General features: G+C 39.7%; 3 protein-coding genes and 1 long non-coding RNA gene across 5 annotated transcripts in view; 3 read left to right on the top strand and 1 right to left on the bottom strand.

Moving 5' to 3' along the window:
• Window positions 1-2,627, top strand: part of LOC112152255 (fibroblast growth factor 6) — a 7,425-nt gene extending 4,798 nt beyond the window's left edge. The window contains exon 3 of the mRNA XM_024281710.2: window positions 653-2,627. Within this exon, the coding sequence (XP_024137478.1) occupies window positions 653-829 (177 nt within the window). The 3' untranslated portion in view covers window positions 830-2,627. The remainder of the gene's footprint in view (window positions 1-652) is intronic.
• Window positions 2,628-9,183: 6,556 nt separating this feature from the next.
• On the top strand, window positions 9,184-11,423 carry LOC112152254. Of its 2 annotated transcripts, none has more exons than XM_024281708.2 (3): window positions 9,184-9,898; window positions 9,986-10,259; window positions 10,439-11,423. In XM_024281708.2, exons 2-3 carry the CDS (start codon window positions 10,046-10,048, stop codon window positions 10,969-10,971), a joined length of 747 nt encoding a protein of 248 aa, XP_024137476.1. In that variant the 5' UTR covers window positions 9,184-9,898; window positions 9,986-10,045; the 3' UTR covers window positions 10,972-11,423. The 2 variants fall into 2 exon arrangements, with proteins under 2 accessions (XP_024137476.1, XP_024137477.1); XM_024281709.2 differs by having other exon boundaries at window positions 9,190-10,259; window positions 10,439-10,530; window positions 10,603-11,423.
• A 3,222-nt stretch (window positions 11,424-14,645) lies between these two features.
• On the bottom strand, window positions 14,646-22,718 carry LOC112152253 (probable fructose-2,6-bisphosphatase TIGAR A). The gene is made up of 6 exons (XM_024281705.2): window positions 22,515-22,718; window positions 21,169-21,206; window positions 20,970-21,091; window positions 20,805-20,882; window positions 20,621-20,731; window positions 14,646-16,448 (listed from the first exon to the last, which is right to left on the bottom strand). Exons 1-6 carry the CDS (start codon window positions 22,583-22,585, stop codon window positions 16,059-16,061), a joined length of 810 nt encoding a protein of 269 aa, XP_024137473.1. The 5' UTR covers window positions 22,586-22,718; the 3' UTR covers window positions 14,646-16,058.
• On the top strand, window positions 22,625-25,194 carry LOC112152256. The gene is made up of 3 exons (XR_002920269.2): window positions 22,625-22,764; window positions 23,297-23,386; window positions 23,826-25,194. It is a non-coding gene; the product is annotated as an uncharacterized LOC112152256 (long non-coding RNA).
• The last annotated feature ends 1,372 nt before the right edge of the window (window positions 25,195-26,566 follow it).

Consider the following 26,566-nt stretch of genomic DNA (forward strand, 5'->3'; position numbering starts at 1 on the left):
GCTACATGTTAGCTGTTTTGACTAACCTAGGGTTTTTTTCAGTTTTTAGGCTATTTTGACATTTAGCTAATATTTTAGCTGGCTATTAGCTATTAGCTTCAGCGTTTTCAGCTTTCAGCTTCAGTGTTTTCAGCCATTAGCTTCAGCGTTTTCAGCTTCAGTGTTTTCAGCTTCAGTGTTTTCAGCTTTCAGCTTCAGTGTTTTCAGCTTCAGTGTTTTCAGCCATTAGCTTCCGTGTTTTCAGCTTTCAGCTTCAGCGTTTTCAGCTTTCAGCTTCAGTGTTTTCAGCTATCAATTTCAGCATCTTCAGCAGTCAAATTCAGCTTACAGCATTCACACTGGCATTATTGCAGGTGATTTTACAGTATATATCTAGTTATGTTAGATAACAGTTTATAACTGTTTATTATGTTAAACAGTTTTAAAGTTTTAGAAATGTAGTTTTATAATAAATGTTTCTCCTGACCTAAGGTGTGTTTTGGATTCTGGCCCCTCGTGTGATTGACTTGGACACCTCTGGTCTAGAGGACCTGTTCTCAGTGTTCATCTATGACTTTCTAAGACATCAGATTTTCAGGATTTCTTCCTCAGCTCCTGACTTCCTGTGCAGCTTCGATGCTAAGCGATGGTCGTTTGTCTTTCTTTCCTCCAGACAGTCTTCCATGACGAGTGCAAGTTCAAGGAGAGCCTGCTCCCCAACAACTACAACGCCTACGAGTCTCTGGTGTACAGAGGATCCTACATCGCACTGAGCAAGCACGGCCGGGTGAAGAAGGGCAACAAGGCCACGACTGCCATGACTGTGACGCACTTCTTACCCCGAATATGACGAGTCAAACGGGCAATAACTAACTTATTTGCACATGTGGAGTATTTCCCAGGTAACACAAATACATATATATGTACAAACACAGAAGACGGCGAGGACTGCAAGAGACAGAAACACACTTGTAACTGACGGTATTTATTCAAACTTTATATGTATATTTGGGTAGCTGACTTTGTTTTAGAAATTCTAGAAAATGCCATTCTGTGCTGCTTTGATGAGTTTCTCTATTTTGTGGTTTGACGGAGGATAAGGAAGTATGATTAGTCCCTTTGTGTTTTCTGGGTGCTTGCTGGAGCCGGTCGCGTCCTCGCCCTCATGGCGGACGACCGTTTGGCTACTTAGGAAAATAAAACAGGGATCTCACATTAACATATCCTAAGAAGAAAATGTACAAAAAAATCTAAATGTGTGCATGAACTGTCCCCTCAGAGGAACGTCTGTTTACCTTCACGTGTTTTGTTGTCATTCTTAGGAAAAGACATTTCTCATATTTTACTGTCAATATCAGGGCAACTTGAGCACTCGGTGGTGTATTTTTTGTCCTTTTTGCTCGGTCATGAGGTGGCTGTGCCTTTGATTCCCTCTCACGGCCCCCCCTTCACCCTTGCATGCGAGAAATGTGGTGCTCAAGTCAGAAATAGGAATGATGCACCAGTCGTTCCTCCCTCAGACCCACGGGGACCTGAACCCAATTCCTGGAGGGGCTGAGCGTTCTCTGCTTTGTCCTCTTCCATCGTTAGATCGATTCAGTAATCCAGACTCCATGCTAGGCAGTGGAGCCCCCGGCGAACAGGGACTGATCCCGGCCCCCCCGAGGGAGCTTTGACAATCCCAGCTTTTATTTTCTCGTTTAGCAGCTGCATTGCAGACCAGAATGAGTGTTTGTGTGCGTTTACCTAAAGGATGCATGCCGAAACCTTTACTGTGGATATTTCAGACTTTTGGGTCGTTTCCTTTCATGGCAGACCTGACAGGATGTCACGTTCAGCTGAGGCATTCTGTCACGTCCGAACAGCTGCCGGCGTCTCACGGCGATCGGCTTTCACCGCCGTTTTAAGTAGCATTCACGACGAAACGAGAAACGTTCAGGCAGTTCCCTGTAAATACAACAAGGTTCTGCAGCAAAGTTTGTCTAGAAGAGACCTGGAAATAAATGAAGTGAATTACTGATCTGTTTTTTAAGCTATTTATGCATAAATCAGACTGAGCTTCAGTAGGGCTTCTGGTTTCAACCAAAGGGTATTTATTTATTTATGTATTTATTTATTTATGCAGTGTTAATACTAATGTTGATTCAGGCTTTCTGTATGCAGCAGAAGAAACTTGAACTGATGCTCTCTGAGATACTGTAATTTCTCCTTTGTGGAAGCAAATGAGCGGATGGAGAAACCCGCGGTGCGTGCGCGGAGGGTCATTGAAATAGTCGAGCGTCCGACCTGCTGATGTCAGGCGGGACGGTCAGCGCGGGGCTCCAGGAATCCTGTGCATCTGAGCCACTTTTGGATCGGGGTCAGGGAGGTGTGCATTCTTTCCTCTGTCACTCGTATTGGCATTTTGTTCTGGTCCGTTGCAACAAGGTTTTGCCGTTTTGTGGAGCTCCTGCTGCTGCATGAGAGGAAGAGGAGTTGTACGATCACTGGAGTCGCTTTTCCAGAAAGCGGCGGTGCTGCTCTTGTAGGTTTGCGGTTTAACAGACTTTAAAGGAATTCAGAGGCGTGTTGGCTCTGGTTTGTGTGGTGCAGCACGGTGGTCCCCCGTGCCGCGGACCGGTACCGGTCCATAGACAAAAAAAAAAAAACACGCAATTTTTCCCAATTTGACTCTGAAGGAAGATTTATGTTGAAAAAACTACCAGATTCTTACCACCACATCCATTAAGTTGTTTGGTCACGTGTTGAAAATCTATCTGCTGCTTTCTTTCTTACATTTAACCCCCCCCCCCCCAAGTTATCAACTTTAACTTAAAAACAATCGTATTTGGAAAGTTATTTTGGCAATAGTGAAGAAACAGAGGAAGAGCCTTCAACGTCATAATAAAAGAAAATTGCATTAACAGACAAAGTGTCTGTACTAGGGATGGACAGATATCTTTTTTTCCGGCCAACACCGATAACTGATATTTGCCGATACCGATATTTAGTTAAACTTAAAGTTGTCACTCTCCTGGGTGAGAGAAATGTGTTGTCCTGATTTGATCCACCACCTGGAGGAGCGTTGAGCTGTAGAAACAGTCGCTCTCAGTTAACTCCTCCTCTGGGACTGTGCAGAATGAACTCTACTCATATATGCAGTTTTAGCAGCTAACTTTTCTTTAACCGTCCTGGGATGGGATCTCTCCCTCATGTGGGAATCCCTAAGGTTTCTTCTTTTTTTCCTGACTCAGGTTTTTTTAGGAGTTTTTCCTTACCGCGAGGGAGGGTCTAAGGACAGGGATGACCGTTCTTTATAGTCTGTTTAGTTTTTACCTATTGTGCATATTTTATGACTCCATCTGTGCATCTGTAAAAACTACAGGCATGAAGCCCAATGAGGCAAATTGAATTTGTGATATTGGGCTATATAAATAAAATTGAATTGAATTGAATTGAATTGCAGCCGAGAAGTTCAGCCGCGCGTATTTAGAAAATTAGGTACAAATAAACAAAGAAAGGCTAGTGCTTTAAAATTAAGTGTTTTTAAGCAACAACATTTTTTTTTAAATTCCTGCTTTTGACATTACTTTTAGCTTTGGGCTAACTTTGTTTTTGAACTAGTTAGCTTTGGGCTAGCTTTGTTCTTAACATTGTTAGATCTGTTCTTAACATTTATAGCGGTCCGCTAGCTTTGTTTTTAACATAGCTTTTAGCTTTGGGCTAAAAGCTCGAACTGCTAGCTTTGCTAAAAACATAGCTAGCTTTTATCTTTCAGTTTGCTTTGTTTTTAACATAGTTAGCTTTAAGCTTTAGGCTATCTTTGTATCTAACATAGTTAGCAGTCTGCTAGCTTTGATTTTAATGTAGCTAGCGGTCCAAGCAGCAGCTTTATGTCAAGCGACGTGGCTAAATAGGTGGAAGTGGTTGAAAGATGACTAGTTGGAGTTACCCCAAACGTCAAAAAGTGCCACGGAGGTGGCCGAAAACCATAAATGACGAGTTTTGAGAGAGATTATGTTGCTTGAACAGCCAAAGCTTCTACTATTTTTCACGGTCTAAGGCTCGGACCCCTCCCCCACGTCCGCCTAGCGTCTGACGAAAGACGCACACGGGGGAGGGGCAGCAAGGCTGTGCTAAACAGAGATTTTCTCCTGCTGTAACTCCCGATTTAATTAAAAAAAATCATCAGTGGCATATATGGTTGGAACTTTTTATATCGAACTGATACAATAAGGTCAAATTATGCAACAAATTATGCAACTGTTGTTCGATACCGAAACTGGCACTGATTTATCGCCCATCCCTAGTCTTTACTCCAAATATGGATTATTGTGACAGTTCTTCCAACAGACTACATCAATGTAGTTCACTTTCGGCTTATCCCTTTCGGGGTCGCCACAGCGTAACAGCCCCCTCTTTTTCGCATCAGTGATTTGGCAGAGTTTTTATGCCGGATGCCCTTCCTGACACAACCCTGTACTTGAGGGGCACAGGGACCCAGTTAGGCAGCAGGTCAAGGGTCTAAGGACCCAATCTGGGTGGGCATCAGTGGACAACCCTGGGAATCGAACCCAGGACTCCTGGGTGTCAGCCCTTCACCTAGCCCACTGAGCCACCCAGCCGCTTCCAACAGACTACAGTAATAATTAGACAGTTGCTGAATATTCTGCATTAAGTCACAATCATTATAATATTTAAAAAAAAAACAGTTTTAGTTTCAGTTTTAGTTTTTTGTATTTATCTGTTGCACCTTAAAAGTCGGACGAGGCTGAAGTTCAGATTTTTTTTGCTTCGACTTTGACAGTTCTGGGTTAAAATCTAGATCACATTTTTACATGAAATCTAGAGTTCAAATAAAGTTTAAAGCAGCTGCAGAGATTCTACAGACAAACGTTACCCTCAAAAGTTAAGGGAAACTGGAAACTAAAAGATAAAAGTCCATTCAGCCTGGTACCGGCCGGGATGGCCGGTGTGGCACGCCCTCCCAGCAGAACCAGAACTTTGTTTTTTTGTCCTGCCGGCCCAAACAGCCACCCGTCAAGTGGAAGACGGAGTGTGATGGCTTCGCTGGTTACCATGGATGCGTGTGACTGCGCAGACGCATGCACAGCAGAGGGGGGTGTTAAAGAAGACGACTGAATGAGCTTCGGGTCGTAGTTTTGTAGCAACAAGAAAAAATAAATGATTCAGACGCTTCCAGATGCTTTTAAGTATCCGCTGGACTGAAAACTGTGAGACTCTGGGGATGTTACTGATTATCGTCTTTGGAGGGTTTACTTCACGTTATTTTCATCGGTCAGCTGTTGTCATATCACTGATCGTTGCTGGTTTCATTGACATCAACCCTTTAACACCTGAGGCGTCTTCAGGGACGCTTAAACACAAAAACATGAACTTTTAACCGTTAACACGATAATTCCTGCGATAATGTTAGTGTGAAAGCTTTTTACTGAATGTAGTCACTGAAGATGCTGAAGCTTGTTGCTGAAAATTGTGATGCAATTTACTTCAACTGCTGAAGGGATTTGCTGAAAATGAGATAGCTATTTGCAAAATATTAAATTTGCTAAAAGATTGGAAATTTAATAAAAAAACTATTAAAGAGCGTTGAAGTTGACCTAAAATCCCTAATTCATGCCCATTTTGGAAAAATATTTAGTGTGTTGCTTAAAAATGAGCTAAACTGCAAATTAGCCAAAAAAAAACAAAAAAAAAAACAAACCTAGCTTGTTGCTTAAATATTAGCTAAACTCCAAAATAACCAAAAATTCCTCAGTAAACTAAAATTAGTCACAAACGTTAGCATGTTGCTATGATGGAAGCTAAACTCTAAACGTTTAGAAAATTACTTTAAAAGATGAAAACATAGCCCATGAAATAATATGTATGGGGCCCGGGTCTCTGTGGGGCCCCCCCTCAGTCTGGGCCCCTAGAATCCGCCACCTTTACCCCGCCCACCTTTGCCCCGCCCACCTTTACCCCGCCCACCTTTGCCCCGCCCACCTTTGCCCCGCCCACCTTTACCCCACCTTTTCGGCTCCCCAGCCCATGAACATATTTAAACTTTAAATTTTAAAGGTTTGTTGTTAATCTACTTAAAATGGGAATATTTCGCTCAATATTTCAAAAACTATCAAGTTTATAAATACCAAAAATACAAACAAGCTGAACGTTTTGATACCAAAACTGCTGAAAGTGTGACTGAGTTTTTATGTGCCAAAAATGTAGATGAAGGAGCAGGAGAATCACTATAGTGTGAAGGCTGAATAAGCGATCACACTATTATTGTGTTATTGGTTGATAAGTTACATAAATCCCAGAACATAAACACTGGAGCTCCGGTGTTGAAGGGTTAAGAGATCACACATCAAGATCTTTTTTTTCTTACATTTCCGTTTTGTAAGTGCAGGTTCCATCGTCCTCACTCCCTTCTCTTTTGGACGTGTTTTTACAAATGTGATGCTGTGTTTTAGACGTACGGCAGGTTTGGGTAGCAAAGCCACAGTTTCCACGGAAACCTGCAGGATTGATTGAGGAAGTGATTTCTATCGTACGACTTTTGCATGCTGCTGTGGTGAAGCAGAAAGGTTGTCACATAGAGGCGTGGCTGAGAAGAGCAGAGAAGACATTTGACCTCATTTCCTCACTCTGCATGTGGACTTCTACATGTCTTACCCCTCTGACCGAAGGATCTGCCGCCGTGCTGCAGGAAACTGGGGGCTTGTGGGAGATCTGGGATCAGGTGTGATTCCCCGTGTTTCTCTCTCAGTTATGGATTCCTGCACTGAGGTGAGAGTGCTTCCTCCGAGTCCCCCTCCTTCTGAACATATACCTCACCTTCTGCCTTAGTTCCGATTATTGAAATGATTGTAAATTTGTTTGAAACAACAGACTTCTCCAATCATTTGTTTCTGAAAAATATGATGACAAGTAAGTAAAAAAGTATATATTACAAATGGTTTTCCTTTTATTTTTGTACGTATGTGCTGTGCACAGCAGTCAACTGTATTCCTGAGATGACAATAAAGGATGTTTTGTAAAACCTTTTGTGATTGAATTCTTCACGGTCCTGTTTTTCACTCAAACACATGCAGAATCGGAAATGTTGTAAACGGGTGCAGGGCGCCCTCTCCTGGCTGAAAGGTGAAACATATTCAAGGTTGAAAAAAATAATTAGAAGGACCAAAAACTAGAAATGTTATTTTTTTTGTTTTTATCTCTATTGAATTTTACTCTTAAAGTATAAATTCAGCAACAATAATTGGAAATAAAAGTGAAACATAAACATCTAATCTATTAATATCTCTGCATTACGGAGGATGTTTTGAAGGTTTCTCTGAAGTAAAACGAGATCAACGTCAGGTTAGAAGATTTTACTTCAGAGAGAAAAAAGTTTTAGGATTAAGAAAATTAGGGAAAAAAATGTAAATTGAACATGACAGAGTTTTCTTCCAAGCTGGACTAAAATTTGACAGAATTAATCCCTTTCACAATTAAATATATTTTGATCTCTAAATAAATTACATTATTTTAGTAACTTGTTGAACTTCTAGATCCGGACTGTGCAACACTTGAGGATCCACACTCATTACTATTATGATAAATATAAATTAATTGTTGTTTTTTGGCAGAAATAAAACAGAGAAAATTGTAGTTTTTTCTTTAGTATTATAACCTTTGACAAAGATTCACACAACTTCCTTTCAAAATAAAAGACTCAATCAGGATCGTCTAAATCAGCGGTCTGCGACCTGAGGCAACCTTAGCCCCTCCATCTTGGCTCTCTGGTTGAAGAAAATTGAAATGTTTTTCAGTTTAAAAAGTGGCCTCTTTTGACTGTGAGGCACATTGTTAAAAACAAAACAGTTTATTTATTCACAAATATTTAAAGACCATCATTCCACCAGGCTCCTGCCTATAGTACCCACAATCCTCAAGTGCTACATCTTCATAGTCGTACTAAAACCTTTAGACAGAGCGCCGTGTACCGCCGAACTCCAGGTCAGTGAGTACAATCAGGATTCTAACCCGCCGGATTAGAAAGTGGACTGTTTCAAGGTTTTAATTGTCCCGTATGGGTCACTCTGAATCATTTATACATGGCTAAGTTTATGACTTTCCACCAAAAACTGTGAAATAAAGTGTATATAGTGTTTTTTAAATTACTGCTGACATAAAACTACCTAATACAACACTTGCTGCATTGAGATGTCTTTTATTTTGAAAGGGAGTCATGACAAAAGTTGTGAACAATTTCATATTTAGAAAAAGTGCTTTTATTTTCTTAATGTTTATGTTTTATTCATGAACAAAAGCAATACTTTGCTGGTTTTCATCACAATAGTAAAATTAACAAATACAAAGAATGGTCTTATTTTGTCAGACTTTGAGGCTCCACTGAGTTGCGGTTGGTTGTGAGTCGCGGCTGGTTGTGAGTTGCGGTTGGTTGTGACTTGCGGTTGGTTGTGACTTGAGGTTGGTTGTGAGTTGCGGTTGGTTGTGAGTTGCGGTTGGTTGTGACTTGAGGTTGGTTGTGAGTTGTGGTTGGTTGTGAGTTGTGGTTGGTTGTGAGTTGTGGTTGGTTGTGAGTTGCGCTTGGTTGTGAGTTGTGGTTGGTTGTGACTTAAGGTTGGTTGTGAGTTGTGGTTGGCGTCCTTCAGTCCTCTGAGGTAAACGGCGCTTCAAAATCTGTCAAAATGCTTCAGTGCGACTTTGGTAAACTGTGAAGCTGTACTGCTCGACAGATTGCTGGAGCATTATGGGTACTGTAGTCAGGAGTGACACGAACAAGTTAAGTTGTATAAAGTTTCACTTGTTGCCAAAAATGTGTCACTTTTTCAGCTGAAAAAGGTGTTTCTTTTGTTGTAGAACGGAGCGGTGAAAGAGCCTCCAGAGCGTCCGGCTGCATCTAGATTAACTTTGCTTCATTAACTCCACAGGATCTTCAAGCTAGAAAATAAATGTCAGATAATTTCAAAAGTCTAATCTCGAGTGCGACAAAGATCATCTGAGGATTTCAAATTAGAGCTGAACACTAATTAATAGAGCTGCCACGATTAGTCGCTTTTTAGGCTATTTTGGAGTTTAGCTTCAGCGTTTTCAGCATCAATTTCAGCATCTTCAGCTATCAGCACTAACATCTTCAGCAGCCACAGCATTCACGCTAGCATTATCACATTTAATGCTATATATCTAGTTTTAAGTGAGTTTAAAGCTAATGATGGTTAAGATTTACATCCAGTTTGTACACGACCCGATTGGTCAACTAATCTAAAAAATAATCAATGATTAGTCGACCATTAAAATAATCGTTTGTGGCAGCTCTACTAATGAACACAAACAAACGCATTCTGTCAATGCAGCATCGAGTCCTGTTTAAAACCAGCATTAAAAGAAAATGAAGTTTGTCTTCAGAAAAAACTCGTTTTTGTTTAAAAGAAAATCTTTTAATTAGAAGTTTGTCACCACAAACTCTGTGGTTATAAACTGTGAAATCAGGGGCACATTTAAACCCAGCAGTTCAGAAAATACCCCAGAATGTGCATTCTTTAAGAGCAGCGGTGATTATGGTTAATTAATAAGCGAGGCATAAATCATTGTCCTGGGAAGCGGCGGGTCACGCCGTGACATGAAGCGTCATCACACATCAGCAGTTTGAGTCTCAGCTGCTCCAGATTCATGTTTAATGGTTATAAAATAAAGTTTAAAACTTGAGTTTTTTAGTTCATTTGGGAGATAAATTTGTTTTCCGCACGAAATACTAAAATGTTTGTTATTTCAAAGAATATTCAGAATTGTTCAGTTAATTTGCTGTTTTATGGACTTGCAGGTTTATTATCTGCTTTAACCATAAAGATTTAGACTGTTTCTGGTCACAACTCTTGCTGCACTCCAGATGTTTGCATTCGTTGTGGTCAGCTCGAGGACCAGGAGGCGGGTAAGCCTTCAGTGGTTTTGGTAAATGAGTTAGCTGGTTTATTGACCCTCCGTTTAAATAGGGCTGTTGGACTTTCTCCTCCTCCAGTAGCTGCTCACACGCCAGCCGACCGTTTGCGCTCCTGCAGGCCATTCCTCCGCGCTGAACATGCGACCGGTCTTTGTCTCATTGATCCTGGTTGCCGCACACATTTCTGCAGAAGCGGATTGCAGAGCGATCTCTCGGCTGCAGCGGCTGCAGCTGCAGCACGTGACGGGCGGCGATAAAAGCCGGACGCGCTGGAGTCTGTCCGCTGGAAGAATACGTTTAAAGTCGGGTCAGAATGGAGCGATGACAGGAGGGGTTTACGGAGGCCTGCTGGGTGAGTTTGACTCAAGCATCTTCTTAAATCACAGTTTTCATGTGTCGACAACAGTTTGGAGGTGTCAAAGTTTCTCATCCAAGAGTCACTATGTTGTGAAGATTTAGATTTTCAGGAAATCTTTTCCTGTTTTGATGGTTTTAACAACATAAAAATAAACTTTCCTGTTGTTGTTCCAGAAAGAACAGCTACAAACAACTTTGTGTCAATATTTGACTTGAGCAGAAAACAGTTTCTCTGCACGGACTCAAGCGGACAGCTGATCCACTCGGTGAGTCTCTGTCATCAAGTTTTGGTGTTTTCTTTAGTGAACGTTTTCAACGCCGTTCCTTCTGCTCCACAGAGACGGAGCCTGGACTGTTTTCTCCGCAGTTTCCGGCTGAATCTGGCAAAGCGGCGCGAGGTGTTCCCCTCGCCGAGATCGAAGCAGCTGCTCAAACAGGGGGGAGGAGACGTGCCGAACCGCGAGCCGCCGGGGGCCAGGAGGCGCCGGAGGAGCAAGGAGGTCAACCCCTCCGACCCCCTCATGTCGGAAACGCATCCCTCGCTTCCCGCCAAAGATGGAGATAAGAGCCAGCCGGATCAGGACCAGGCCGGCGCCGTGTCCAAGGAGACCATCACGTCCTGCGACGACCCCCTGCGAGTGCTGAGGCCCAACGGCGCCGGCAGCCCCGTCAAGACCAACATCGCCGACCGCGCCGAGCACAGCTGATCCTCACGAAGCTCCACAGACTCATTCTTCCAGGTCACAAATGTGTTTGGGACACAAGGCGGTAAACCTGGTTACATCACAGCGACACTGTTTGAAGAACGTCTGATAACTCTGACGTAAGTTTGATCCAGCCTCCTGCCGTCCTTCAACCTACTTTAGCTGTTAAATTTTAATCCACAGACCAGATGAGGCCATGTTTGTTTGCATTTATAAAATAGGCCAATCCAGGTGTAATTCTTTGGATGTGAATGAATGATAATGTCGTGTTTTTAAGAACAATTACTGCCAGAACAACAAAAACTGATCAGGTGCTGGACACCAAAAGTCACAGCAATGAAATTTATTTATTTATTGAAATGTGTGAAAATGACTCTTTCTAGTTTGGTGTTTTATTTATATAGTGCACGATGTATCATTGCTGACATGAAGGAAAATAAATGACTATTTCATGAGTTTTCAGTCTGGTTCATTTCCCAATTGGCAGATTTGTATTGCCTAATTAAAGAAAAAAAAGTCAAAATGTTAAGAATGTTTTTTTTTTCTTTTTTTAAGAATTGTTTTCCTTTTTTCTTTTTCTTTTTAAGAATTTTTCCCCTTTTTATTTCATTTTGTTTGTTTATGCTTTTTAGGATTTTTTCACATTTTTTTCTTCTATTTTTCTTCTTTGTTCGTTTTTTTCCATTTTTTTCTTTTAAAGAATTATTTCCTATTTTACTTTTTCTTAAGAATTTTTCCTTTTAAAGATTTTTTTAAACTTTTTTTTATATTTTGCTTTTTTTCCTTTTTTTCTATTTTACTTTCTTTCTCCCCTTTTTAAATTTAAGATTTTTTCATTTTTTCTTCTATTTTTCTTTTTAAGAATTTTTTCTTCCATTTTTTTCTTTTTTTCTTTTCAAAAAAATGTTTTCCTTTTTTCTCCTTTTTTCCTTTTTAAGATTTTTTTCTTTCATATTTTTTTCATTTTTTCTATTTTACTTTTTTCTCCCTTTTTTATTTTTAAGATTTTTTCCCTTTGCTTCTTATATGATTCCTTGTTTTCTTTTCTTTTTTAAAGATTTTCTTCCTTTTTTCTTTTTTTCCTTGTTTTTTGTCTCTTTTTCTTTTTAATAATATTTTAGTGCAGATAATCAGATGCTTCTGTTGCACATTTTTGTCAAAAACGCTTAAACTACACGAAGCTGTTCTGAAAAGATGAGCGGTGCAGAAAGGAAATATATTTACGTTCAGATTTATTAACTTAAAAAAAACAATAAAGAAGTGTTTTCTTAGACAGTCACAAACCCCATTCTGCTTATCACGCCCACAACGACCAGATTATGTAAGAAGTAAATATTGGACCCACTTGGATTGGCTCCAGACCATGAATATTATCCTCCATCTTTACGACTGGGTTGAGACACAGCGGTAATTATTTGGAGGATTCAGCTCTGTCAGCTCATGATGACTGAAGCGTGAGTCGACAACAACGACGGAGTCACTGATTGGCTAAATTTAAACAGGTTTGTGGTTCTCTCAGTGTTCCAGATCGGGGTTAAATATAGAAACCAGAACATCCGCCCACGCCGTAGTAATGAACAGCCAGACGGACGGAGACGGCGCCATGAGGACATCCAGCGCCGGCGCATGTTCGAGGACACGCTAAGGACGAGAACGCGCTAAGAACCAGGACACGCTAAGGACGAGAACACGCTAAGGACGAGAACGCGCTAAGAACCAGGACACGCTAAGGACGAGGACACGCTAAGGACGAGGACACGCTAAGGACGAGAACACGCTAAGGACGAGAACGCGCTAAGAACCAGGACACGCTAAGGACGAGGACACGCTAAGGACGAGAACACGCTAAGAACCAGGACACGCTAAGGACGAGGACACGCTAAGCTCACGGGTAGCGTGAAGAAGTGATGAGCTGTTTCTGTTTTCGAGAAGAAGCTGCGTCCGAGTGTCTCCACATCAGAGATGTGTCGAGTTTTTACCACTAAATCAGTCAGATGTGACGTTTGTGAGTCCACATGATCCATCCTCAGAACCAACTGGATCCCTTTAGGGGTCATGTGGCTGCTGGAGCCTATCCAGCTATTGTCAGGTCATAATTGCAATTGATGCTCCTGGTCAAATAAAGATTAAATAAATCAAAAATACATCAGACTGTCACGCACGCCGTCACATGTCCACCTATTAATGTCAACAACTAACCAATGACGCAGGTTTCTGGACAGACCCGAAGATCCTGGAGAATCCAGACATGCACGAGGAGAACATGAACACAGAGATCCCAGCAGAGATTTGACCTTCTTGCTGTGAGGCGATGATGTTCTAACCTCTACTCCACCATTACACTCAAAGACTCCCTCTGATCCTCTTTTAGAGTAAAATGCTCCAAGTGTTCTTTAATTGTGTTTTTTTAGCCAAAAGTTAAAAAACTTGCAGTTTTCCAGGACATAGTTTCTGCAGAGCACCAGGAGTTCATTAGAAAGTCATTAGAGTTGGTACAGAACAACCCCGCCCCCTTTCCCCACCCCGTTGGTGAGAGTTTTCTGTTTACACAGCTAGCTGACTGCCCTGACATCACAGATGGAACAAAAACGGTGATTTCTATCGGAACTATCCGGCTTTAGAGCTTTGATCTAGTTTGATTGGTTTTGATTGACAGACAGAGAAAACAAAGATGTTCTTGGATCTATTGGATGAATCAGAATGGGGCGGAGCCCAGAATGTTTTCTATGACCTATAAAGGATATTTTTGAAACTGCTTTTTCATTGTCTGCTCCTGATTCACAACAATTTGAAGAAACAAATCCTCAGAAATGCAATCTGGAGTTTCATTTTCTTTGCATGTGTCCTCCAACATCAGAAAAATGACAAGAACATTTTTATTTTGGGGGGCTTGTGCTCCAAGAGTGATCTCCAGCCTTTTTCAGGCCACAGATCAGCTTAAATTAGACAATATTTTCACAGACCGGTTTGAACAGGAATGAAGTTCTCATTTTTAAGATTCTGGTTTCTGAAAATGCCTTTTCAAAATAAAATGCAAGTAATTTAGTTTTAAAAAATATCAGATTTATGTTTTTACAGATGAGGATTCAATTAAACAAAGTTGTTCATTTGAATTAGTTCCATAAAAGAAACATTACATCATTTTTTTTCTCCATAGAATTCCATTTGAAAATCAATCCAGATTCTGATTCAGGACATCCGGATCATTTTATTTTATTCTTATTAATGACCCGATGTTATCTTACACTTATTTTTAACTTGTAGTTTTGACAAAATATATTTTTTATGGAGAAATTGATTTATTCTGGAATAATATTCCTGCCTTTTTATTATTCATAACTATCAGGGTTTTTCCTAGAGAATTTGGTGGCGGCCGTCACCTCCTGATTTACAAGCGCCACCAGCTCCTGCCGTTAAGTCAAACACGTGATCTTGTTTCCAAGCCGCGATCTCTCAATCACATGTAACTGCAGTTACAAACACCCGCCACTGAGGGCGAGTGGCGCTGTGACCAAATTAGCGCATTATTTCTAGTCCAAACTCCGTGCAGACATGAGACATCTCCACGCACGTATCAAACATTCCTGGTGGATAATTCAGACCTCCATGAGCGCTTTCTGCACCTGCGCTCGAGTTTAATCCTCCGTGAGCAGAAAAAAATCCTTGTGCACAAGTGATGCCCGCGCGCTAGCAGAATCTCAAATAACTTTATTTATCCGTTGGGAATTTCATTTGCAGACCAAACACCAGCACGAGTACGGACTCAGACATGCAGAACTTTGTTCAAACACATTCATCAACATAAATACATAAAATAGAAATAAATAAGAATCAGTAAAATCAGCAAAAACACCAAAAACCAACAATGAGTTACAGTCAGATTGTAGCTGTTTAGCAGGCAAGTTGTGGCTCTCTTAGTTTTGAATAAAACTTACATCAATGTCTGCCTCCAATCATCTAAAGTCCTTTTTCACTCCAGAAAGTTTCTCTGCGACCAGAGACAGAATCTCCGCCAGCGCAGATGACCAATTCTGCTTAATCTCAGTGAAAAGTTAAAATGAAACTTTTTCATTTAAGATCTAATTTGGATATTGGGGTGGGAGACGAGGGAAAATTGCATTTTCAGAATTATTTTCTCTCAGTTTTTGTAGGTTTGATCTCCAGACATGTAAATGTAAGAAACTAAATGTTTTTACATTTTTGTTTAAGGATGTGAGTGTATATTTATGCTTTGAAGTAGGCACACTTACCTAAAGATTATCAAAAAAGTAATTTTAGGCTTTTATCTGGTTTTTTTCCCACTTTACTGATCTAGAAAATAATGATAATAAAAGGTTTTAAAAGATGAAACAACGACGAGTCAAACGCTCTACAGTCACTGTGTACATGAGTATCTGAGCAGTAATGAGTCGATGTTTGTTGTATGATCTCATGTTCAGGAAACATTCATGGATCTGTTAGTTTTCATGAGGTGTTAGTTACTAAGAAGCACTTAAAATGAAATGATAATAATGTGTCCTTTTTTATTTATGTAAATATATCAGCTAAAATAGTCAAATTATAATAAATTTGCTCTTAAGGTACATGAATCTGAGGAGGAGATACCACCAACAAATGTTAAAAAGTTACAGTTTTAAAGTTTGGGCATTCTGGAGTATTTTGGCATTTAGGGACATTTTCCTTTGGGCTATTTTGGAGAATAGCAAATATTTCAGCTGTTTTGGCTAAACGACGCTTTTTTAGAATAATTAGGGACTTAGAGCTAATATTATAGCTGGCTATCAGCTTCAGTGTTTTCAGCTATCATCTTCATCACACTATGATCTTCATCACACTATCATCTTCATCACACTAGCATTATCACAGGTAATGTTATATATCTACAGTTACGGTTTTAAAGTTTTAAAACTGTAGTTTTAGAGTGTTCTATCGGCCCGTGACCTCAGGTGTGGTTTGGATTTATAGGGAGCTGCAGAAGTGAGCTGGTCTGTGACCTTCAGTGTCCAGACTAGAGACCTTCAGTGTCCAGACTAGAGACGGACTCGTTTGTGTTGCCGTCAGACTTGAGTTCTGGTCATTTGTCGTCCGTGTCAGTGCAGGTCTCTGACGTGATCCTGCCTGTGCAGGAAGACGCAGCAGATTCGGCTCAGAACGAAGCGCTCGCCGTCTTTCCTCGCGCTCACTCTGAACCTGCTCATCCCGGCGTTGGGGCTTAAGGAGCGCCACAGCGCCGGGTCGCAGCCCCGCGGTACGCCGCAGACCAGCTCCTCCATGAAGTAGCGCAGCGCCACATACATGTAAACCCCGTGGGTGACAACCAGAGCATGGAGCGCCGTGTCCCCGACCCCGTCATCGGCCTTCCCCTCAGCGGGAGGCGCCTCCGCAGGCGTGGAGGTGTCGTCCAGCTCGCCGCCGTGCCAGCACTCGGCTCCGATCCGCTGGAGCGTTTTCTCCAGGAACCTTTTGACCCGCTCCTTCACCTGAACAGAACACAGACCCGTCATGAGCGGCGGCCCGCCGTCTTTGCCGCCGCCTCACGCTGTGTGAGCATAACAGTCACAGCAAAGCCCAGCACGGCCTTTACCATGAAGTCGTGCACGGCGTTACGCACATACGGCTGCGGGGGGCGGGGGGTCTCTGACCGGAGCTGTGCGCTTACGTCCGACCCATCTGTGCACATCTGCATCACTGAGAGCTGCAGCACAACTCCTGTCCAAGAGTCTTATGGCGTCTGTGACACGGAAAAGCTTTACCTTCACCCCCCCACACCCAACACCCCCACCCCCACCTTAACCTTTAACGTCACAGATCTGCGGCGTGACTCTCTGACTGACCGTGGAGCAGCGTCCGACTCCCTACAGGCAGCTCTGCAGATGAAGATGCAGAAGCTGCAGCCACATCCTCCCAAACCTGCTATGATCGGACAATCTCTGCCACCTAGTGGCAAAAGAGAGACATTACTCCGAAGGAGGTCCAGATACAAAACGTTTCTCGAGAGTTTATGCTGAAAATTGATGGAAAGAGAGTTTTAAAAACAACGTAAAATAAAGAAAAAAAAATAAAGTCAAATATAATAAGGTAAAATAAAACAAAAATAAAATAAAGTAACAAAATAAAGTCAAATAAAGCAAAGTTAAATAAAATATAATAAAATAATCAAATAAAAATACTTCATCCAAGCTGGTACATTTGTCTGTTGCAGCAGAATATATATCATTTACAGAAGATAGAAAGGATTAAATACAAGAAAACAACATTTGGAAATTGTTCTATGTAGAATATTATAGTTTTGCTTTAAAGTAATGCACTTTAACATAAATTAAAATAAATGAAACGAACCAAAACTCATTTGTGGACTGTTCTCGATTCACCACACGGCTCTAAAGTGACTCTAAAGTTTGGTTCTGTGGTTCTGTTCTGCAGCAGCGGTTTTATATCTGTGAGAGTGTCAGCGGTAAAACATTTATGACAGGAACCGGGCCGTGTGGTGCTGTCGGTACCGTCCCATCAGGTGAGATCCAGATCAGTGAGAAACCTAACATGCAAACGCAGAAAGAACTCACTAAACACTAGTAACCAGCAGTAATCTGAGCTAACCTGTTCAGTCTGTTGGTACATAATTGAGAATATTTTCACTGAAACATTCTTGAAGGAATTCATGTTGTTTTATGTCAGTTAGTGATCATTTTAATGTATCATTGACTTTCAGAACAACATAACATTTTAAGATTCGTCGTTGGACATTTCCATTTTCTATACTAAGTCCAAGCAGGGGTTGCTGGAGCCTATCCAGGTACTGATGATTGAAGGTAGTTCATAACAACACAGAGATGAACAACGATCACACACTCGTATCCTCATAACCCCGGGCTCACACTGCCTCCGGTCGGACTCACGGTGGGGTTTGTGTGGTATTAAGGTGATCCCGTAAACCGTCTAAAAATATGATCATTTTCAGTCCCGTCATGAGAAAACTTAACAGATTTTCTCATAAATGAATGAAAAGCAGAGTAAACATTCAGTTGCACTTATTGTGGTTTCAATGTTTACTCTAAATAAAGTAAAGTGGTCGGAGATAAACGCGTCGGTTAGAGTCAGACAGTCAATCCGGTGAAAATCTGCTGTTTGAAAAACATTTCCTGTTTTATTTACATCAACATGTTATTTCAAGTTAATCCTGTTTCATTTATTTAACTGGTTTTGTTGTTAAAATGTCGGACAGTCAGAAAACTGCTGTGAATACTTTGTTAATTTGATGACTTTTACTTTTCCAAAATATTTGCTGCATTACTTTCAAATAAAAATGTTAATCAACCATTTCATGTTAGAATTCCATTTCCGACGGTGGAGCCAAACCCAGCAGTTTGGTGAAGTGATGCTAACACAGTTCTCAATTAGTCCGGTGATAATCCTGTATACTGCAGTAAAATGAGGAGGAATACTGAGTACTAACATGTGAATACCGTCTATCCTCACGGATGTCTTGGTCCTGCTGCAAACAGACTCTGACAGAATCTCGTGAGTTCATGATTCTCAACACTTCTTTTTCTGTGACTCATCTTCACACAACAGGTAAACACAGAACTTTATTCATACTTTTGTCTTCTATAGCCTTAAATGTACATATTTGACTGTGTTAAATTATAATTATATTGTGTAACACGTAGAGGAGAATGGGGCTGGTCGTCCTAATCTTAACAACACGACGAAAACAACGAAAAATACATTTTATTATGAAAAATAAACCAGGTGAACTTAACACCTCAAATTATTTCCAGTTTGGGTTAACAGCCACGACTTCACACAAAAGTTCTCTGGCAAAATGTGACAGGAATGAAACGGATCCAGAGCGCCAGAGAGGGCCGGACGTGACAGGAGGCGGTGCGAGTGGCTCCTGGACCGGTCAGAACCGGAGTCAGACCGGATGCAGAGTGAACCCATAAGAGACGATCCACCATTTAAGTAAATACAGTCATGTAGGAGGAAGCTGATAAAACTCAAACATGCATGAGAACATGCTCACTCCACACACTGAGGATTTGAACGTTTGTTAGGTGAGAGCGCCGACCGCTGTACCACCATGCAGTCCTCCTGCACATGCACTAAACCCTCATCTGTTCCTAGTGTCTAGTTCAGGTTCTGGAGAAGAGAAGATGGTATCTTCACATTGACTCTCCTAAAGCTTGTTTAACGGTATTTAACTTCAGAACTCTGTGAAACCTTCAGATTCTGCTCTCATTCACCTGAAGCGACCCCGTTTGGCCTTCCTGTCTGACCTCTGACCTCATGCTGAGTCACAGGTTACTATATTTAAAGCCCCCAAACCCAGCAGGACCTCCAGCGTTGGACGTGTACATCATTGTTACGCACACATCAGCACAGCAGGCAGCAGGTCTCTGACAGGAACCACAAGGGAAGCTGTGCGCTTACGTCCGACCCATCTGTGCACATCTGCATCAGTGAGCCGCTGAACTGAACCGGACTTCCTGTCCAGGTCAGAATCGTACGAGTGAAGGCATCACCGCTGTCTGTCTTTACAGCATCTTCACCAGCGTGGTTTCAGAGCGTCTCCTAATCAGGATCAAAACTTTGAACCTTTAGATTCACTTCAAATGACCCGCAGATGACTAGAGAATACTATCAGGGATGTAAGGATGCTGTGGGATAAAGATCAAAACCTGGTAGAAGGAATTCTGACAAACTAGGTTTTCTGCCCCCTAGTGGCAGGAAATGAACATGACATTTAGTTCTTAAGAAATTTAAATCTAAAAAAGAAAAAAAAACTAGAAATTTTCAGTAAAATTATGTATTCAGAAAGTCAATTTTATTCTCATTAAAAAAACAAAAAAGTTATATCTCTATTGTTTGAGATAAAAAAAACATTTGGACTAAATCTGTCAAAAATATATAGAAAACGAACAAATAATCATAAAAAGTATAGTATGTTTTTCATCTTAATTACATCAAAACTTTATGTTTGGTTACTTAAATAAAGCAAAAAGTTTCCTGGAAAAGATGTTCTTTAAAACAGCCAATAATACATTAAAGCTTCTGGTGTTTCTTTAATTACAAGTTTGTCATTTCTTCAGTCTCCATGTCAAATGGTGCATTTAAAAAAATAAAAATGTAAAAGTAGCATCAAATTTCTAGACTAAAAGGTAGAAATTGACATTTTTAAGACCTGGTGGGAACATCACCCCACTGGTGAAAATGGCTCTAAAATGAGAACAAAAACCACCGTTCGACATAAAAACTCAGAAATGTAAAGTCTTAAAGTATATCTGAATCCAGATCTCGTGTTATTTCTCTCTTTTATGAGGTGAATGACCAGAACATACAGCTGGTCCTCCTTTCAGCCTCTAGAAGAATTGTGGTGAAGAAAGTTCTCCATCTCTGTGCTCCTGGTTGTTTTATTGTTTCAGTTGAGTCAGCAGCTTCAGTGTTTTTGGCTCCATGATTCATCTGCGGGTGACTCACATCGGCTCACTCTTTCTGCTCGACCTAAACGTCTCTTCCTGCTTCACGCAGAGACGTAAACGGACGTATGGATGCGTCAGCGGCTGCTCCGCGTGACGCCTCAGCTGCCCGGCGTGAAGCGAGCGAACACGCATTCCGGCGAGCACTGGACGAGCGTCGCCGTCCGTGGTCTTACCTGCTCTTGAGTCTCGCCCTGTGGGGGGGTGAAGTCCATGAAGGACTTTCCTGCCGCTTTGGCCATGTCTTTGAACTCCTGAACGCGTCCTCCTTCAGCAACACCAAAGTTCTGGAGAATTCAGACGGCGACTCCGTCAGGATAAAGACCTTACAGAAAAGGTGGCGTCAAAAGTGAGGCTCACCTTTTCTTTGAGTAACGAGTCCAGCGTGAGCCGCAGACCCGAGCAGCTGCTGTTGAGCTGCATTATCGTCTCAGCCGTCTAGAAACAAAACAGCTTCTGTTTACAGGAAGTAAATATGTTTTGTGATGTTTTTGTTTGGTCTTCATGGGTTTGTTTGCAGCGTACCTGCTTGGCGCGCAGCATATCACTGGCAAACACGTGGCTGAACTTCACGTCCTTCAGGTAACGTCCTGCAGCTTCTGCCTGCTGCAGCCCAGTCTCAGACAGAGGAGCATCTATGGCCTGACCTGCAGGGAAACGCCACAAGGAGGTTTGGAGAACTGATGCAGAGATGAATTTAGGTTTGTTTGGACTCGTACGTTACCTTGTAAACGTCCCTCTTTGTTGCACTGTGTTTCTCCACTGCAGAAAAGAAAAAGCGTTTAAAGTCAGATATTCTGCTGGATTTTCCCACTCAGCAAATCAAAAGAAAACTTTAGTCCGGCTTTGTTTTTTATTATGAGCTAAACTGCATGAAAAAAACAATAAAAAAACATTTTCTAGGTACTTCGAACTCATTCTGTTCATTTTACATGTGTATAAATTCATTTTATCTCCTACATTAGCACCATACTTTATAAGCATATATATTTTCTTTATTTGTTAGTTGTGTTTCATTTAAATATTTAATTTGCCACTGTGGGACTAAAAAATTAGAAGATATCTGTAAATAAAATGTCATAATAAAGTTGTTTTTCCTGCAGCAAAAAGCTGAACTGAAGCCTCAAGTTCAGCCGTTTAAATCTTTGTTTACGGAATTGAAATTCATTTTTAGATTAAACTGGCACGTAAAAGTTGTTTAAGATGATTGTGTCTGTCTTTTTGCTCTGTGTTACCCCACTGTCCTCCTTAAACTGATGACAAAACTAAATCCACCGGCTAAAACCACTCACCTCATTTAAAAAAAAAAAAAAAACAGCACACTGCTAACTTTAAACTAGGCTACAAATAAGTTAATATAACATATATTAGATTAAACTTTAGTCCTGCTTTGTTTTTGACAAAAAGCCAAACCAGATAAAGTAAATTAATTTTCTAGGTACTTGGCACTCATTTTACCCAGTTTACATGTTCATCAACTAATTTTATACCTTATGTTTATTTTTATTTTATTTTTTTACCATTGTGCCACTTTGGGACTAAACACATGATATTACTCTAAACTGAAACACATTCACTAATAAAGTTTTCTCCTGCAGTAAAACGGTGAACTGAAGCCAAAAGTTCATACATTTAAATCTAGCTTATGTAATGGCGCCCTCTCGTGGACAATGTGTGGAATTGCAGTGCAAACTCATGAAATGCGTTTTTAAAAGTAACCTTTAAAATAGACTTTTGGATCAAACCGGGAGGTTCAAGCTGTTTCAGATGAATTTGTCCGTCATTTTGCTCTGTTTTACCCCACTGTCCTCCTTAAACTGACTATTAAACGTAATTCACCGGCTAAAACCACCTGTCGCTGGGAAAAGAAAATCCTGCACGAGGCTAACTTTAAGCTAGGCTACAAACAAATAAACACAAAGAAAAACTTTAAAAACAAAAATAATAAATACGATTTAATTTCAAGACTTTTAAGGCTAATTTGCTCAGTATACAGTTTCAACAAATAGTTATGAAGTTTATTTGTTATGTGGAGCTAAATGTGAACCAAAAAGGCATAAATGGACCTACTGTCGAACCAGAGTTAGCCCGAACGTTAGCATCTTCATGCTGCGCTGGTTCCGGACAGCTGGACCGGACATTAGCAGAACCTAGGAGCAGAACGGGCGCGGGAGCTGCTGGTTAACCGAGAAGAGTGTACCTGCAGGCCCGGAGACCCAACCACGCTCCCAGGACCGCATTCTCAGGACCCAGGCGTTATAACACAGCGCCTCCTGCAGGCTGGAGTTTGTTTTGTTACTTTCTGGAGACTTCACGCTACGTGAGTAGAAAGAGTAAAAAGTAGAGCTGTTGAAACGTATACAATTAGATAATTAACCAGATGAATCTTAAAATATAAAAACTAAATTACAATGAATGTCTGTTTTTTGCAGAAAAATAAACATTGATGTCTATATGTAGTTTAGCTTTTATTCAAATGAATGTTGTTTAGGCAAATCTAAATACATGTGGATTTATTAGCAATTTCTTTTAGCGTTTACAGCATACATAATTGTTGTATCTTTCCAACTTTTTATGTGTTATAATTTTCTTTTGTGTAATTCATTAATATTGCCTCATTAGAACCCAAATATGGTTACATGTATAACAAATGTTTACTGAGCAAAGACAAATATTAATTTATACATATTTTACTATTTTGTAGTGTAATATACAAACGTGATTCATTGCTATTGCCCAACAATATTTCTTCTTATAATAATATTAAGTATTTATGCTGTATTGTTCAGAATTAAACCACTCTTTATGTAGGTCTACAATCGTACATTTGACTCGTGTGTCTTTATTTCCAGATGGAAACAACAACTCAAAAGAGGAAGTTTCTGGATGAAACCGTGTGTTGAATGCTGCAGCAATCAACAATGCCCGATTTGTTCTACAAGGTATTTCCAATCAACAAGATTATTTAAGGTTCAAATTCATTATAACTCAAACTTTAAAAAAATAAATGGTAAATTTTACAAAACCGTTCTATGATCGAAATATTTATTTTAGTAAATTAGAGGAATTTGACAGGAAGATTGATGTAAAACTGAAAAAAATGTTAGATATTACCCAACCAGAAAGTATATATATTTTAAATCTTATTTAATTGATTTCAAAAAAATGCTTTCAAATTATTCACAGCTGCAATTTATTTGACAGAAAACAGCTTTTAGGTGGTTACAACACCAGTTTTGTTTTTTAGGTTTAACTCCTAATGAATGTACATTATTCTGTTTAAAGTTATTCTACCACCTCAGCAGATCCTGTTTTATTTTCTGATGTTCTGGGTTTGGGTTTTATCTGATTTTCTGGCATGTTGTTGTTTTATTGTGAAAGGAGGAGCTGCTGGTTAACCGGCTGGACTTTAGTTGGATCTGTGATCAAGTCTGAACCCGGTGAGGAAGAACTTTAAAGAACCAAGAAAACTTCACACAAACTCCATGATATGAGCCGGAGAACCAAAGAAAAACTTTCTTCGAAGATTTTAAACTTAATTTGACAAAAAAATGTTTGTTAGTTTATGAACGTTGGATAGTAGGAATTCATAACAGCTAGATAAGAGAAAGTGTAAAAAAATAATAAAAAGTTTAAAAACTGATAAATAAATGTTAAAAAATGGGGGTAAAATGAATAAAAATAGTAATAATTATAACAATAACAGCAATACTTTTAAACAACAGCTGCCAAATCTGACCCTGCAGGTCTGCAATATTTAAAGATAAAAAGTAATAACCTTTTTTTCAGAAAATACTTTGATATGTTTGTGTTTGCATCATTAAAAACCGACCATTATGCTCAGTAGTTTTACTTTCTTTTATCTTTTATGAATGTTATTGCTGACTGCTTTATATGCTGTCTTTAATTTTGTTCTCAGTTTGCCTAATTTCCCTTTTTTATTCAGTCTTTAATTGTTGGTGCCCTAAAGGAGTTGTGTTATATCAAATAAATAAAGCTTCATTCATTCATTGTAAACGTGCTCTGCGATCTAAAAATCAAAAGAAAAGAATCTTAAAATGTGTCATATTTTAAATGGATAAAGTTCCTGAGCAATCTAAGCAAATATGCCTTAATAGATAAATGTTAAAATGATTGAAGCCAATCACCTAAAAAAACCTTTTTGACCCTGAAGCATCCAAGGGGTCAAATTTGGATCCTATTTTTTATTTAATTTCATTTCTCTTTTCTTATGGTTTGGTTGCTGTTAAAACTTCAAAAGGCCAAAAGAAAATCACTTTTGGGTTCTCCTGAGGTAAAAAAATCATTTAAATATATTTACTAAAGTTCACAACAGTGCACAGCTTGTTAAAAGTCTCAATATTATATTTTCATGACATATAAACATTTTTTCTCTTGCACATGTGATTCAAAGAAGAAAAGTGATTGCATAACGGTCTTATCTGTAAAAAGGTTTGGTGTTACAATCTCATCAGTTCAACGATAGTGGGAATCGTTGTTCCAAATGGCCGCTATCAGTCTTTCTAAGAAAATGTTTGTGAAGGTTTATTGGCTCCTCGTGTTTTCTGTCTAAGATCTTGTTTCCGCGGAGAGATCACAAGTGATGTTATTCTAGTCATTAAAATACTTACTTGGCTAAAACCATCATATTTGTAATGAATATGCGAATATTTATCTTTTGAAGTGTTTGAGAATACTAAATAGAAACTACTAATAAAAAATAAAGCAATAATTATTGAAAATTTTCTTTGTTCTTAGTCGGAGTTTGTTTTAATTTTATGGTCAAATCTGTGACAAAAATGTGTTATTCTTATAATTAAATATCCTCATTTGACCAAAAAACATTGTATTTGTAATAAATATTAAAATATTTTTCTTTTTAAATGTTGGAGATTACCAAAATAAATAGAGACTACTAATAAAAAAATAAAGCAATGCATTTTTGTTTATTTTGTTGTTTTTAGTCATAGTTTGTTTGAATTTTACTGTCAAATATGTTATTCTAATAACTAAATATCCTGATTTGACTAAAAACCATCACATTTGTAATACATGTAAAAATATTTTTCTTTTTGAGTGTTGGAGATTATCAAAATAAATACAAACTACTAATAAAAAAAAAAAAGAAATTTATTATTTAAAATTTTCTTTGTTTTTAGTCGGAGTTTGTTTACATTTTATGGTCAAATCTGCGAGAAAAATATGCTATTCTAATAAATACATATTCTCATTTGACTAGAAACCATCATATATTTGTAATAAGTGTAAAAATATTTTTGTTTTCAAGTGTTGGAGATGATCAAAATAAATACAAACTACTAATAAAAAAATAAAGAAATTCATTATTTAAAATTTTCTCTGTTTTTAGTCGGAGTTTGTTTTTTATTTTATGGTCAAATTTGTGACAAAAAGATTTTTTTTGTTCTGCTTTTAAATGACATTTCATGGTTAGGTGAAACTATGCTGCAATGCATCCTGGGAGATGTTTCCCTTCACTCTCAGACTAACGTCTTCATCCAAACACAATCAGGCAGTAAAAGGAGCAGACTCGAGAAGCCGTGAGCTGATGTGGTGTCACACCCTTTAAAGCAAAACTTTATTGACAAAGGTTGTGCAACAGACATTTGAGGTACATGATCTGAGTTACAGTGGGGGGGTTCTGGGGGGGTTCCAGGGAAATCGGCACCATAGAAACTTCCAGAATGTTTATGACTGACTGTGACAGGCGTGGCGCTTCCAGTGCTACACAAACACCGTCTCTACTGACATTCAAACACGATGTTTTCCACTGGATTCTCCGACATTCATGGTGATCGCTGATGTATAAAGCAAGAACTGTACTTTGGCCATCATGGGAAAGCCGCTTTTCCCTCTCTAGCACACAATAAGCCGGACACGACGACAAAAACGGACAACAAACATGTTGCAAAGATATAAAAGTAAAGCCCCCCCGCCCCACCGGTACAGATTTCAGTCCAAGTGGAAGAATCGCCAGCTGAGCCATCGGAAACAAACATTTGTTTGTCGTTTTCCTCCCTCGCCCCGTTTATTCCTTCCTGTCCATTCCAGGCCGCCCCACTGCAGAAGCAAAGGTGGTGAATTTGAGTTTTGTTGTCTCCAGT

The sequence above is a fragment of the Oryzias melastigma genome, linkage group LG6 (genome assembly GCF_002922805.2).
Source record: "Oryzias melastigma strain HK-1 linkage group LG6, ASM292280v2, whole genome shotgun sequence".
NCBI lineage: Eukaryota > Metazoa > Chordata > Actinopteri > Beloniformes > Adrianichthyidae > Oryzias > Oryzias melastigma.

Coding starts and splice junctions, on each gene's coding strand:
- LOC112152254 (XM_024281708.2), top strand. CDS start 10,046: ATGCGACCGGTCTTTGTCTCATTGATCCTGGTTGCCGCACACATTTCT. Junction 10,260..10,438: donor GGTTTACGGAGGCCTGCTGG/GTGAGTTTGACT, acceptor TTGTTGTTCCAG/AAAGAACAGCTACAAACAAC.
- LOC112152253 (XM_024281705.2), bottom strand. CDS start 22,585: ATGTCCGGTCCAGCTGTCCGGAACCAGCGCAGCATGAAGATGCTAACG. Junction 21,207..22,514: donor GGGCTAACTCTGGTTCGACA/GTAGGTCCATTT, acceptor TCTTTTCTGCAG/TGGAGAAACACAGTGCAACA. Junction 20,732..20,804: donor ACTCGTTACTCAAAGAAAAG/GTGAGCCTCACT, acceptor TGAATTCTCCAG/AACTTTGGTGTTGCTGAAGG.